This window comes from Cupressus sempervirens, chromosome 2 (assembly GCF_028749045.1).
Source record: "Cupressus sempervirens isolate cs-2001-9-10 chromosome 2, ASM2874904v1, whole genome shotgun sequence".
NCBI lineage: Eukaryota > Viridiplantae > Streptophyta > Pinopsida > Cupressales > Cupressaceae > Cupressus > Cupressus sempervirens.
This window is the reverse complement of record NC_143119.1, coordinates 759,517,131-759,533,120: the sequence shown is the minus strand read 5'-3', so window position 1 is coordinate 759,533,120 and position 15,990 is coordinate 759,517,131. Positions and strand designations below refer to the sequence as shown.

The following is a 15,990-nucleotide window of genomic DNA, read 5'->3' as shown; positions in this document are numbered from 1 at the left end:
TGATTAAATAATATTATTCATAGCATATAAAATGTCTGTATACCAGACATTGCTATCAATTGTAATCATCTTTGCATGCATTTATATCTTATATAAAAAATAACAGTTGATAATTGGTGTAACATTGATTACTTGATTTAATTGTAATAAATTGCCAAGAAGGAAAAGTTAAGGAAGTTGTCCCTATTTTTTGACTTAATCAAGTGGGGACATGTCATGTCCCCTTTTTGGATAAAACTCAATAATAATAAATATTAATTATAAGACTAAAATATTTAATTTACTAAAAATATTATAACCAACCTATACAATTAATATAAATAATATGACATAGGAGACGGCCATATAAATATAGAAAATATAGGGAAAATGTAAAATATATAGGGAAATTTGCATATATACATTACATTCATATGAAGACATGGATAAGCCATGTCATTTAAACATCATAAAACCTTAACATACAGCATTTCAAGAATGAAACTCAATGCTCAATATGCTATAATGCATTCATAATTTGGAATTGTTGTCAATGTGCATCTCATATTGAAATAATAACATGAAAATTTGAAATATACCTAAGAACATAATTTAGAACTCATTTACAATAGCAATAAGAACTATAACCCACCTTCCAAATTGAAATAAACTACTATCATTTAGTTTTGAAACTGCACTTCCAATTCATTGTAAGTGGATTGATATTAATACAAAAAGTCCTCTATAGTATATACAGTTCTGATCATGATATATGTTTGTTACAATAAGACCGCATCTTGGTGCAACTTCCAATATTCACCATATCTTCCACAAAGGACCTAGATGAACCCAAGACCAACCGAGCACTGATGTACTGCTAGAAAATGACATAAGGATGCATGGTCTAGGTCTATAGTGCACTTTTCAGACTTTCCCAACACCTTGCAAACAGTCTACTATATAATGAGCGTGTAGCGTGACTGTAATAGCAATATTAATTACATGGTTTTTATCGTAATTTTATCAAATACTAATAAGAGGGCCCCAAATAGCAGGAACTATTTACGAAACAATAATAAGCATGTTAGGGTGAACTAGGAAGGAGGGGCCCATTTTAAAATTAAAATGAAAAATATTTTATAAGAGAAAAATATTTTATAAGTGCTGATGTTGTCTATAAAATCAGGGACACCCATCTGTCCCGGGGATTTCCAAGGCGTCCCCAAGGCATCCTCAACCGTCCTTAGGACATACGGATGTGCCCAAAAATATTTCCCGAAGTCCCCAAGATTTCAGGACGTTTCCTGGGAATTTTCAGAAAAGTGGGACAGGGTGGGGAAGTCCCCTACTTGTGCCTCCACCCTGGGGACATCCTCGTTTCTAAAACTTGGCTTTGTTGGGTTTGGACACGTCCCTGGGGAACCTAGGAGAAAACAGATGAACCTCATGAGTGTAAGGATGAATCCAAACATGATAAAGTCATCAATCAAACTCTTGAGGAAACAAAGTTTGATAAGATAACTATTACCCCTGCAGAAGCAAGAGATATGGTGATAAATAGTAACTTATTAATTGTCCTAGGATAGACATTGAAGCAAATGTTTTTGTTGGAGCAAGTTAGGTAACAAGATGACCCCATGTTAGTAGTAGAATTTGATTGTGAAGGAGTAAGTGGTGCATGGTATAACCATAAAATTGAGGTGCTTGCAGCATGGGTGAACTTCGAAAGTACCAGCAAACCAAATTCATTACATGTAGTAAATGAGACAAAGGGCACAACCATCTTGATGCCTCCCCATTGGAGGTGGCCACATCCACTTTGTACCGTGCTATGTTTACTAGGGATAAAGTAAAACACATGCAACAACAGGTAACGGAGCTCGAGGGAAGGGAGGTTGAACTGAACACTGCGATCAGCAAAATGTATATTAAGAATGCCAATTTAAAAGAAAGGTTGAAAGAGTTACTTGGTGTCCAGAACAGAGCCACTGTTCTACATAAAGGATGCTGCACCACTACCAATTGATAGCACTAAAGACAGTAAAGAATGGGATGAAGAAAATAACAAGTATGAAGAAGAAATCAGGAAGCTGAAGGCTACTAATGAAGAGCTCCTACATCGATTACTACAACATATTCTCAATACATTTGAACAAATACGGTCTCTGATATATATATTATCTCTGTTTTATATTTTATATCTGATGTATAGTGGCTGTTAAATATGTATACTGCATACTGGATTGTATTTGCTAAAACTGGACTGCTAAGTTGCTGACTTAACTAAGTCTCTACTCTTGTTCAATGTTTTTCTGACTGAAGGCTATTTGTTTTTATGAGGGGCTGAAAATTGTATTCACTGCTGACTGGATACTGAAAATTTTAAACGGGATTCAATGCTGACCAAAAATGGAATGTTTAAGTGTTCACCTGATATTTCTCTTATACCCATGCGAGGAACAGTAGTCACCTTTCATTAAGGTTGACAGCTCTTGTTAGAATCATGTCTTAGGGCTGCATAACCAGCCTTTAAAACATTCGATACCAAGTATTTTATATCTTAAGTTTGGTAATACACACACACACACACACACACACACACACACACATAGGGGTCATCCCTTCTCACCATCATTATGCCCTGAAATACCATAGGACATAGGTTCTTATCCATAAGTTTCTATGCCTTAGAGAGCTTCACTCATTTATACTTGAATCTTCCCCTTTTTCCTGGATTTACATGCTTTCATCTTCAGATTTCACTTTCTGAATACTTCATGTTGTTTTATGTGTTTTTATCACAATGAACTTCAGGCATCGTTGCATTCAATATATAACACCTCTTTTTTTCTACTCGATCATAACATTTTTTTCTTGGAGTTGTATTAGGGTACAGCTGACACAGGTGGCCCTAGGGAGCCCTGGCATGATATGCACTGCAAAATAGAAGGTCCTGCTGCATATGACGTGCTTACAAATTTTGAGCAACGCTGGCGAAAAGCAACAAAATGGATTAATATTGGTAGGCATTTTAAAAGTATTGCTAGATGGTATGATGATGCCCTTATCAATTTGAATCGAATGTCATGGATACGCAGCCCAACAATGGATATTCCTGATTGTGACCCTCATCTGTGGGTTTCAGATGGAGATGACCCAGAAACTTGGCATGTGCAGGTTGACTATGAAATGTATCATTATATAAGTATATGGACCAGTTTGACTTTGTTTTGTAGTTCTATATGTGTTTATTTTTTCAGGTGCTTCAAATTCTTAACAAAACATTGGCAATGTTTTCTTGCTTTTGTAGGTTTTTCGTTCTATTGACTCTGGATCAGTCAAAGGTTTTCCAAAGTCTGCTAGAGAAGCAGAAATCCAGGCGAGTCTGCTAAATTAGGTGCTGGAGTGCTATTTCATGCTCATCTTCTTGAATGTAGATTTTAAACATGGTGAATCATTTTGTGTACCTGTCATAATTTTTCTTCATTGCATACTATTTAATAATCTTATCAAGATCAAAGATAATGACACATTTTGATTGGTCCGCATCATAACAGAATCTTGTTTGTGGAAAAAGTCTGGTAATTGATATGAGCATACATACAGCTTATGTTAAGGCTATCCGATCAGCACAACACTTCATCTACATTGAAAATCAATATTTCATAGGGTCTTCTTACAACTGGTTATCTTACAAGAATGCAGGTATGGAACTGAATTTAATGCTAAGGTTGCTAAAAAATGTCACAATCATCTATTTTAAAACTAGAATCCTATTGTAGTTTTTACTTAGCATTGTTATAAAACTTGCAAATTTAATTTTTAGTTAAAGTGGATTAAGACTTAGCTCACCTCTATACCCAAATGGATAAGGAAAGCATTTGTGATTGAGCCTTATAGGTGTGATCTCTGAAGCTAGAGCTTAGCACAGTGCTATCTTATTCTCTCTTTTGTTGAAAGCTGTGATTCACCAATATCAAAGTCACTCTTTATCTGACACACTGTGGGAAGGATGCAACCTTAGGTCAGAGAACACACTAAAAGCCTTGAATTTTCTTGTTACTCAGCCACTAGTCTTTGAAAGAAATTGATGTCACAGACATGCCTAATATGAAAAGAAAAGACGTGAAACACCAATAAATGACATTCTTTATATTAGCAACTATAGGCCTGATAAGAAAATGAGAGGCTTAAGCTGCCTTATTAATCCAACATTAGTCTCAAAAAGCATTTGATGTCCATAGACACGTCTATTTAAAAGTTCACTATAACATTACATTGAATTTCACATTCCTGAGAATGTGTTTGCTGTTCTCCATTTTGTGTCATTGAAAAGACTGCCCTTTCTAACCTGTTTTGGCCTTTGGGGAAGATCATAATTTTTGTCCTAGGCAATCCTTGGTGGAAAGAAAATCAACAGTACATCTTAAAATTTATGAGTAAATGTCCTGATGTAGGAGAAGTGTTTAGTAATCCTTTTAGATTTTTAATATCCCTAATCGAATATTTTAAAATATCTAATCAATTTTAAATTCAAAGGAAACTATTACCTTCTGTCGTCAGTAAATGTTATGTAGCCGAGGGGTTGATGTCATCGGTAATTGTTATATAGCCAACGGGCCCCTTCGGGAAGGTTCTTCGGAATGGTATATGTACAACTTTGGATTATGGTTGTAATCATCATTGCAAGCACCATGTAATCTCTTTGGCATATATGCGAATAATAAAAGGAGTACTGCTGTGTTACATGTTCTTGTCTATTGTCTGTATGCATTAGTAAACCGTTTACCCCCATACAGTAAACATTTGGCGCTGTTGCCCCATGGACCTGGAACGAAGGTAGAGGAATGAAGACTAATGCCAAATCAGCTTAACAAGGATAGAAATAAGATAAAGGAAAAAGATGAAATACGCACCGCACAAAAAAATTTAATTTTGGCACAATAGGCTGAGCGTAGATGGAGGTTTCAGCAGATTGCCGACGGACATCGAGGAATTGTTGGAAGAGACTCAACATCGGTTGGATTTGGTGGAAGAAGCAAGGGAGGAATTTCTGAACCTGTATACACCGAGGGAAGAGAATCCAGACAGAAGGGAATTAACTCGCACGGCTCGGAGTGCCGAGAGAGCACAAGTGTGGAGTGAACTCTTCATCCGTGATACACTTCCGGAACAGACAATTTCGCCTAACGAAGGCCTTTCTTCACCAAAGAACGCAGCTGTTGGAAATAAGACGACTGTCCGAAAAAGCGTCGGTGTCAAAGTGCAAAGTGTCGGTGTTGGAGTGTAGAGTGTTGGTATTAGAGTGCAGAAGAACACCGGTATTGCAGTGTAGAACAACGCTGGTGTCGCAGTACTGAACAACGCTTGTATACAAAATCAAGTGATAATGGCAGGACCAAAGGAGAAGTTGCCAAAGTTTGATGGTGATGGAACGACCGATCCAATCAGACACTGTAAGACATGCGAAACAATTTGGACTGCGAATGGCGTAACCAACACAGATGAATGGGTTCGACAATTTCTAGCAACCCTAAGGGGTGTAGTAATTGATTGGTTTGCCAATATGGATCCCCAAAAATTAACCAATTGGGTGGAAGTTAAAAAGGAATTTATCACCGAATTTCAATTGCTGCGCGACGACAATGAGATTGTAGCAGAGATATACAACACAAAGCAAGGAAAAAATGAAATAGTTCGAGTATATGCCAGAAAATTAAAAGAATTAATAAACAAGATGGAAAGTAAGCCGACAGATGGGCTGCAAAAGAGACGGCTCATTGAAAGACTATGCCCGAAGTTAAGGAAGAAAATGAAGATTGTGCCGCCATCGTCATATACTGAAGCATACAATCGGGCGATGGACTTAGAAAGTGAGTAGAAAACAAAAAAGAAGAAGAGTAGCTCATCCGATTCAGAAGACGACGCGTCTTCGGAAGAAGATAGTAGCGATGACAAAAAGGGCAGCAAGAAGGTCCGAGCTCTCCAGAAGGATATGATCCAAATGATGAAGGAATTTAAAAACATGCAGAAGAGACGAAGGGAAATGAGCTATGGTGCATAGAATGTAAGACAAAAAGGTCACATGAAGGGATCTTGTCCAAAGAACCATTTCTGTGAGATCTGCCAGATCATGGGACATTCCACAAAAGAATGCCCCTTCAATATGAAAGCAAGAGGGCATCAACAAGTGCTCTTGACACAGGTAGCTTCCATGTCAAGAGGGAATGGAAACACAAACAATGATGGTGCCACTTCGGGTGGGTACAAAAATAATAGCAGAGGGCAAAGTAACAATATCGACAATAATAATGGGGGCCACAGCCGAATTCAATATGATGCGAATAGCCGCCCGATGGTTCAATGCCGAGCATGCAATTTGTGAGGCCACTTTGCACGAAATTGTACATCAACAAACACACCAAAGTTGTGATGCAAATGGTGCGGTCCTGGAGATCATGAAGATGCCAAGTGCTCGAAATCAGGAGTGAATTTGATAAGCATTGGTGTAGACGAAAAAAAAGTCTTGGCAATCACCGGTAAACAAGCAAAACTGTACCCCGACCCGACGGAAGAAAAGAAGAGATTGGAAGAAGCACGGGCGAAAATTGAGAAAGCAACACAGGCAGAGAAATCACAATTGAAGGACACTACCGGTACCTCAACGAGGAACCGCTTTGAGCAAAACATAATAAGGAAGGTGATGCAAATGGAAGTCCCAATCAAATTAAGTGACCTCACAATGCTCTAGTTACGGACGGCCATTCTGAATATGACACTGTTTCCGAAAGCGACGAAAGAAACAGGAAGAGACAGTAGTGGAACGACGACAATAGACCCAATGCTTCTGGCATGCACAACAGGAAGGCATCTGACAGTAGTTGAGATGGGCATTCTGGGAACTATTTTGACAGACACAATTGTGGACGAAGGGTCAAGCGTTAACATGTTACCAGAAGATGTATGGAAAAAATTAGGACAACCTACGTTGTGGCCACCAACATTCCAGTTGCTCACGGTAGACGAGCACAGGATCAAATCATTGGGAACCTTGATGGCGCAACCGGTAACTATTGGAACGCAACCATTTTTATTGGATTTCGTGGTCATTCCACTGAAAAGAAGAGGGTATGACGCTATTCTTGGACGGAATTGGTTGGTACAAGCAAAAGTAAAACATGACTTGAAATCAAATACCCTATCTACGGAGCGCGGAGGCAGAAGATTAATAATTGACCTGCACACACAAATAGTAGGCGAGGAGGCAGCGTCATTGGATTCCGAAGGTGAAGGTGGAGGGGATGACAAGGGGAAGAAGAAAATGGAACCTGATGAAGAGGGAGTATTGAGATTGGAAGGAGGGTCGAATGAGGATGACCTAGATTCGGTGAACGGACTATTTCACTGGCAGATGGAGGATTACTAACTCTTCCTGAGTTGTAACATGTTGGGTGTTGAAGAAGAAAAAGGAAAAAATGAGTTCTTGGAGGAATATAGTGAACTAAAGGAAGGAGAAGCGCAGGTGGATGAAACACCAACCCATATGTTCAGTGAAAATAAGCCGATAAAATATGAAGAGCCCACAGTACAAACCATGAACCTCGAAGATGATATTGAACCAAAAAACATACTGGTGGGAGAAGAGAGAGCTTTGACCCACATGGAAAAGAGAAGAATACACCCTACGGTTGGAAATTTGCATGAATAGACCTAGAGGTGCATCATATGGCAAGCACAGGGCAAGGGAAAAATACCGTTCAAATTGGAGGCTCTGTACGGACAAGGAGCTACCATCGTACGACCTTCTGGAAGCAGGCAAGGAAGTATTGTATGGCCTAGACAAAGCAATTGTACGGATTCAAGAAAGGACCGTATGTATGGACAAGGAGCCACCACTATATGACCATGTAGATGCCTACCATACAGACATGAGAAGTACCGTACGACCAAAGAGGTGTATCGTACGACAGTACGACAAATAGATGAAGGGGAAGCCATGTTTAAGCATTACACTGTATGGAAGCCGTACGAGCACAACTTAAGGAAAGCAGAAAGGAGGGTATGTCGTACGATCATCCAATGCAGGGTATGTTGTACGGACTTGGAGCATAGGGGAATAAATCAGGACACACCGTACGGCCATGGTTGAGAAAGTTGCAGAAAAGGTAAGAGCACCGTATGGTCGTACGACCAGATTGCTTGGAGATTGGGTGACTGTATGGCGAAGGAGAAAGACCTTACGGCTTACTTGTACGGAATCGGTAGCAGAAGAACCATACCGTACGACAGCAACAGTCGGAGTGGGGAGGTCATATAGTAGCAGGAAGACGGTACGACTATGGCAGAAGCAATCCATTGTGTAGCTGTATATTGACAGTGAGGTTGTAACATAACAGAGAGAGACCACCGTACAGATACAGAAGAAAGGTGACAGGAGGTTATCTATAAAAAAATAAAAAATGACGACAGATTAAAACAATTCAGAATGAGTAACGCATAATGCCAAAGGGAAGGGAAAACATAAGTAGTTGCCAGAAAGAGTGTGGAATTGGAAGAAAATGACAAAAATAGTGTGCTCCATGGACTTTTGTGTGGGTTTGAGAGTGCTAATTTGGTCTTGGTGGTGGGGGCGCTGCCTCTTGACCCCGCCCTGTATCGCCACAGGGAGCGCGCCTGAGGCGCTGCCCTAGGACCCCGCGACCCCGATGGGGGCATTGCCCCCTAGATCCTCAGTCGCTTTAGTTATCAGTCGTGGGAAGTATGACTAGTTGATGAGACTTGGAGCTGCTACAGGCATGGAGTGTCTATGTACCACAGGTGGAGGGAACAACAGAGCAAGCCTTTCGAGAGGAGTGATACTCTTTGAGGCACTCGGAGTGGGTGTTGGATGTGAAGCTGTCTTGGTCGATGCATAGAGAGCTTGGGAGGAGTTGATCATCCAGTCGAAGCACTACCGCGACACTTGGCTCAGTGTACCTAAGAGGTTGAAGCAGAGAAAGTGGCATGGGTGGCTATCAAGGTCAGTTAAGGAAACAATATTGTGTTAGCAAAGGCTGCAGATGCAACGTATTTTGGAGACCAGTTTGGTGCGGGCATGGGACGAATGTGAAAGTGGTGTGACGGAAACATATCTATCTTGTTATAGTTAGTCAGTTAATGTATCCTATTTTTTTAATCTATCTTGGATATATTGTAATTGTCATCCGGAGATGACTTTTTTCTTTTGGGGGGGATGATGTCGTCAATAAATGTTATGTAGCCGACAGGTTGATGTCGTCGGTAATTGTTATGTAGTGGATGGGTTGATGTCGTCGGTAATTGTTATGTAGCCGACGGGCCCCTTCGGGAAGGTTCTTCGGAATGGTATATGTACAACTTTGGATTATGGTTGTAATCATTATTGCAAGCACTATGTAATCTCTTTGGCATATATGCGAATAATAAAAGGAGTACTGCTGTGTTACATGTTCTTGTCTATTGTCTGTTTGCATTAGTAAACCGTTTATCCCATATGGTAAACACCTTCCGGTTTTATATTTTTGATATTTAATAAATAATATCACTTTGTCTTTTGTGCTGTTTGTTGTTGTGGAGAAAAGAATTCGCCACCTCGAAATTGATATAATTTCAAGGGATATATCAGTCCTTGCACTACCTCACTAAACTAGCGTTTTGGTAAGCTAGTGTGATCAAGAGGACTAGGTGATTAACATGAACTGAACTTAAATGGACTGCAAGGTGGAATAACGAAACTGAAATAATTTGACTATAATAATAGATATAACTATTCTTACTATGCAAATAGAATAGAAAATTTTCGTGACCCATTGCTTGGCTTCATGAGCTCTTTGTCCTAGATGCCTTCGCGAATCTAGAACTACGTGTATATAGGATGACAATGTGACACTTTATGTTGTAATGTCCCCTATCTTAAAATAATTACACAATAATAAATATAATATTATTTAATTAATAAATAATAATATGTTAATAGATCGTAGTTAAAACACTCAAACTTATTCATACAAGATTGAATACTAAAGCGAAGAAAGCTTCATAGATCCCATATATAACCAATTGTTTTAAGTATGAGATTAGATACATAACACAGAACGATACATCAGATTATATACGTACATGAATGCAAATATATTAATATGCATATAAATATACAATTAATATATAAATTTTATGAAAACCAACCAGTAGCCTCAATAAAAAGGTTCCCTATTAATCCTAATACAATAAATAAGGCGAAGATAATAACTCCCAATCTTACAAAGTAAGATTATAATAATAAGAAGAGATTATAACCGCTGATCAAAAAAAGAAGAAAGAAGAGATTCTAATTAATTTTATTCTCCAAAAGTCATGCCCGGTCATGAAGGGACATAAGGCAACCTAAATTTACCATATTAATACCGTTACCTTAAAATATGTGAATTCTTCCTTCCTCTTTATGACTTGTATTATTTCATTTACCCATAAAACATGGAGAAATCATATATAAATATACGAGCTTTGCAGATTTATTAAAAATGCCATAAACATGGAGCAAAATAATAAGCAAAGACATAGAGAAGAAAGTTAAAAACTTAGATATGTAAGCAAAAAAGTGGTCATAATAAAATTATGAAATATTCAATACTAGTAAACAATAAATATTTATTATATAATGAATATGAAGTGACTTAAATAAAATGATAAATAGGTGATTAATTAGTACATAAAGAACTAAATAAATAAATATATTTTGCCACATTAATAATAATAAATTCAATATGTTAGAAATAATTAAAATAATTTATAGGAAAATATGTTTGTATATATACATATATAATTATATATAATTCATGATGTAGGAGCATCTTAGGGTAGTTGGCAATCCTGTATGTTGGAGTGGTTTTGACCTTGGAGTTGATAGACTCAGTTGGAGAAGGTGATACTTAGTCACTATTCAGGTAGTTCTTGGTTGTAGTTTCGCCTGGGGGACTCAATGACGCTTGTGGTGTTCAGTTGATATTTTGCTCGGTGGAACTAGTGCTCAATGATGCTTGTGTGAGTTCGGTGGATGTGTTTGCTAGGTATGCTCGGTAATAATTGGCTTGCTTAGTGGTTGTTGCTGATGCTCGATGGTTGGGCTCACCGACTAGGTGTTCTTAGAGATTTGATTAGCTGACTTGGTGCATTTAATATGTGTAGTGTGTGTTCGTGATGTGGATTGATTGTGGGATGTGTGAGGACCTATTTGTGGTCTTGGTTCTTTCTCCTATGTGCATTCAATGATTTTTGTAAGCCGACTAAGGCATGTTATGTTTATTTGGATTCTAGATGATTCTATTTGTAACAGGCCGACTTGTGGTCATGCAAGTATTAAAGATGGGTTTGGGTAGTGTTTTAGGCAGTGGAGTGAATCCATGGGAAATAGAGATTCAAGGAAGGAATCTGGGTTTGCAAATTGTGAGTAGAGTTAGTAGCTAAGTGTGGGCTTAGGAAATGAGGAGATTGCTTGGTGGCTTACGAACACAAGTTTAGATCTTGCTTGGAGTTTCTATCCGACTGTTGTCTTGTTACGAATCTGGGCTAGCTAGGATTGGGAATGGGTCATAGGTACAAACCCATGTCACCTTTCATAAGGAAAAAGGATCTTGGAACACAAACTTTTCAACTTTAATGACATAACAACAATATTTGTGTTTAGAATTTGAAGATGATGTAAACTAATGAAATTTGTAAAATTGGATGAATTTTATTCCTATAATTTTAATTTTTTTGGAGTAAGAATTTATTTAATATTGAAGTCCTGTTTTTTAATTGTGAAAAATATAGGGTGTAGTTCTTGTCAAAGATGATGTAAACTGATGAAATGTGTAAAATTGGATGAATTTTATTCCTTTAATTGTTGAAATGTTTTGAGTAAGAATTTATTCATTTTTAAAATATTGGAGTCGTTTTTTTAACTGTGAAAAATATAGGGTGGAGTTCCTGTCAAACAAGTATATGAAAATCATCTTTTTCTGCTCCGATTTGAAAATACATAATAGATGACATATATAGCTAGTGTACAAAAAAAAAATTGGTTTTTGACGTATATTTTCTTTGTTATAAGTACTCGAGGTTGACCTTATCAGAAACCAACATTTTTTTCCTCCTGTCAAAGCTTCCCTATCAAATCTACACCTTTTTGAAAAAAATAATATATTCTTGAAGAGGACTATGTCCACTAGGGATAAATATAAATTTTTGAATTTTTTTGATATGATTTACTAGTTTTTTCATTTTTTGAGAGAGCATCTTCTTAAATGTTATTGTTTACCGTATGGGTTAAATAGTTTAATGCATACAGACAATAGACAAGAACCTGTAACACAACAATACTCCTTTTATTATTCGCATATATGCCGAAGAGATTACATAGTGCTTCCAATGATGGTTACAACAATGATCCAAAGTCCATTCCGAACGATGTACATATACCATTCCGAAGGGGTGACTCAACTGTCACGCGTCCTTTCAGATGCTAATTTATCCGTTGGTTATTTTATAACTTTACCGACAACATGCTAATCTACCTGTCGGCTATTTTATAATTTTACCGACTACACCATCCCCCCCAAAAAAGTAAAGTTGTCTCCAGACAACAATGTAACAAAACTCAAAATTGAAAATTGCACAACTAATTACATCAATACATAGATACTAGGCAGGGGGATGGGTCCCTGGTATGGTAGGTGTCTGTGCTCAGTTCACTTAGCTCAGCCCGTAACTTGTAGACTTGCTCCTTTCGAACTTTCAATTTGGCTTCCACTTCCATCTGAAGCTCTAGAGCCGACTGCATCATCCTAGCGATCTCTCCCGATTCCTTTTCTTTCTCATCTGCTAGCTTCTCTTTCTCTGCTGCCAATTGTTTTAACTGACTTTGTTTTTCTAGCAAGGCTGCCTTCTCAGATTCCTAGGCCGCTCTTTCCGTGGCTAATCTGGCAGCTAACTCCTCCCGAGCCCTCTCAACTGTTGCCTGATCTGCCTGGCTCCTCCGAAGGTTGTACATATACCATTTTGAAGGGGTGACTCAACTGTCACGCGTTCGTTCGGATGCTAATCTATCCGTTGACTATTTTATAACTTTACCGACAACATGCTAATATACCCGTCGGCTATTTTATAATTTTACCGACTACAATTATAAATACCGACTTATAATATTTTAAACTTATTACATATTTTAACTAATCAAAATGCTATTGAATTAATACAATCATGATGTTTACTCTGAGATCTATAAAAGGCCATTTTTAGTGTTTGAAAAAAATTGAGTTTTGATAGAGAAATGAGATTTGACCAAAACAGGTTTAGAGGTCCTAAAGGGTGACATAGATTTGTGTGTTTACTCGAATATTTGGATCTTGCAAGGTCTTGCAGAACTGTTATTGTAATTGTTTTGTATTTGACCGTAAATAGGAAGGCCTTACAGATCCCATCTCATTGCATGTAATCAGTTGTTGTGATATCCCCACTAGCTTATTATGTTTATATAATTAAATGAATAAATAATATATGAAGAGAGATAATATACTACATAATGATGTAATTACAATAATATTACAATGACACAGTATATGTAATTTCCCCATTTTTCCCAGCATTGGAGTTTCACGGATTAGCCTATTATTGTAATCCTCGTAGGCTAATTATTGTGGATAGAGGGTCTTCTGTGGCAATAGCTTGGCTTGGGAGGGTCTTATCTTCTCCACATTTCAGTAAGCTACAGGTTGATCTTTGTTTGGCTCAGATCTGACTTTGTTTGGGCTTAGTTTTGTGTACTTACTATTTGTGGTAAGTTGGTGTTGATCGAGATGGACCCTTTCTATTTTTGAAAATTGCATTTGGTCACATGGAGATATAATAGGTATGACTCCTACTTCAGACGACATATTTATATGATGAGTATTTTGGGAGTTGTTATATTTTTAGTGGCCAAATTATTATTAATTATTAAATGGCTTATTATAAAGTTATAATTTAACTTAAGTTGAGAGTTGAGTTAACATTGGAAAATGCCATTTATTAATTAGTTAAGCCAAGTCAAGTGAGAGAATCTAAAGGAAGCTTCTAATTAATGTTGTGTGGTGAAGTTTCTTGAGTGAAGTTACATTTTGGCAACAAAGAGAATTTGGAGGTTATAAATACAAGCCCATTTTTTGAGAAAAGCACGTTTAGATAATTTATTTGCTTTTGTGGCTTTTTTTGAGGTTATGATTTTCAAATCACTTGCTGAGGTATAGGGGTTTGACTCTAAGTTGTGCATTGATTCCACAGCTGAGGTATTGTGGATCAATTTCTAACTACTTTACCAATTCTCCTTACTGCGCTCATTGTATCTAAGGAGAGATTCTTTCTGTGGTGTGATTTGAAGGAAGATTATTTGCTGGAGTTTGTATTGGATCTGCAATGAGAAGTTTCTTAGAATTGCCTTGAAGGATAGCTTTCAAATTGCTGCTGCTGTAAAGTAATTTGCCAATTATTCTCACTGTCTAAGGTGGAATGTGTTCTCATTGGTAGTTGATCAAATTAGAAGTAATTCATTGGCTGAGGTTTGTTTTGGCACTAGAGACCGTATCTGAGATTGTTTATTGTGCATTTGGAGAGGTCATTTTCGCTACCTACAGCGATTTAGCTTATACAGAGGTAATTGGTATTGGGACGGCTGCATTTGCATAAAGTGGGTTCAAATTTATATTTGCAAATTGTGAATTTTTAAATAGGGATCTTGTTGGGGGTGGCATTGAGTTTGAGAAGACATTTGGAGGGATTGCGTGTGGTTATATTAGACCTGTGATCTGCAATAGAAGGCCTGCAACTGAAATCTATGGTCTGCAATTTCATGTATGTGCCCTAAGATTTATCACAGGCCTAGTGTATACTGTTTGGAGTGGACAGCTAACAGTTTAGCAAGCAGCTGTGGCATTTTGAAGATTTTGTGATTTGGTATTGTACTGATTTCATCTTTTCCACGCCAGTGTGGTTGAAAGTCCATTTGGAGTTGCCAAGCTATCTCATGCGATTAATAATCAGGTTCCATTATTATTGAAAATTGAATTCAGTTTATGCACATACTTAGCCATTTTTCATTGGCCAATAAAACTCATAGAATTCTGAAGTTAAATGTGGAACCCTTGTCATTCCAAAAAGATTACCAAAAAATTGGCATTCATTTATGAGAATTCCTTGTGACCAAATTGAATTGGGTATTGTAAGCACTAATTGTATTCTCTGGTTTGGTTTCAAAATTTAAAAATAAAATTCATATATGCAATGATATCTGAGGAGCCTGCCAAGTGTTTTGACGAAATGCCAAACACTGAATTGTTAAGAAAATTTCGGTGTTTATTAGTTGATGACCAGCAGGGGTTTTTACAATATATTACATAATAGCAATAATAGAATATTCTAATAATAGAAAAATATTATAATAAATTTCTATAATATATAATTTACATAATAGTTAAATTAATAATCTAAATATATAAATTGAAGAGTAAATAATAACATATATGAATAATATAAATATTAATAAAATATTATTACTATTAATAAATAATAATAATATCTATATTAATAAACAAATATAATAAATTAAATGAATGGACACACCCTTTCTTTTAATAAGATGTATAAGAATATTTCACACCAAAGGTGGGGTAATTGACGAAGGAAATTGGAAAAAAATGAAAAAAAAAGTAATGCCAGACAAGGGTCATTACAAATGGTATAGGAGCATGTTTCTGGCATCTTGATGGGAAGAACATCAGTAAATAGTTTTTTTAAGAAAATGGATAGTATTTTTTCTCAAGTGCTACATGTATTATCTGCAAATCAGAGACATCGATTATTCTTTCCAGACGATATAATCTGTTTCTAAATTTACTAAGAGGGATTAGAGTGTCTATATCATAGTTCCAAAAATCGCCATGAAATCGCCGAAATCGCCGAAATCGCGATAAGATTCATGGC

General features: G+C 37.0%; 1 protein-coding gene across 6 annotated transcripts in view; it reads left to right on the top strand.

Moving 5' to 3' along the window:
• LOC149575653 (phospholipase D delta-like) overlaps nt 1-15,990 on the top strand; it is a 184,943-nt gene that overhangs the window by 73,714 nt on the left and 95,239 nt on the right. For 3 of the 6 annotated variants that reach the window (XM_089815416.1, XM_089815412.1, XM_089815415.1), the window contains exons 4-7: nt 2,869-3,001; nt 3,125-3,156; nt 3,290-3,358; nt 3,537-3,684. In XM_089815416.1, coding sequence (XP_089671542.1) covers nt 2,869-3,001; nt 3,125-3,156; nt 3,290-3,358; nt 3,537-3,684 — 382 coding nt within the window. Of the gene's footprint in view, nt 1-2,868; nt 3,157-3,289; nt 3,359-3,536; nt 3,685-15,990 lie in introns of all 6 variants that reach the window. The other 3 variants (XM_089815410.1, XM_089815413.1, XM_089815411.1) reach the window with 1 other exon arrangement.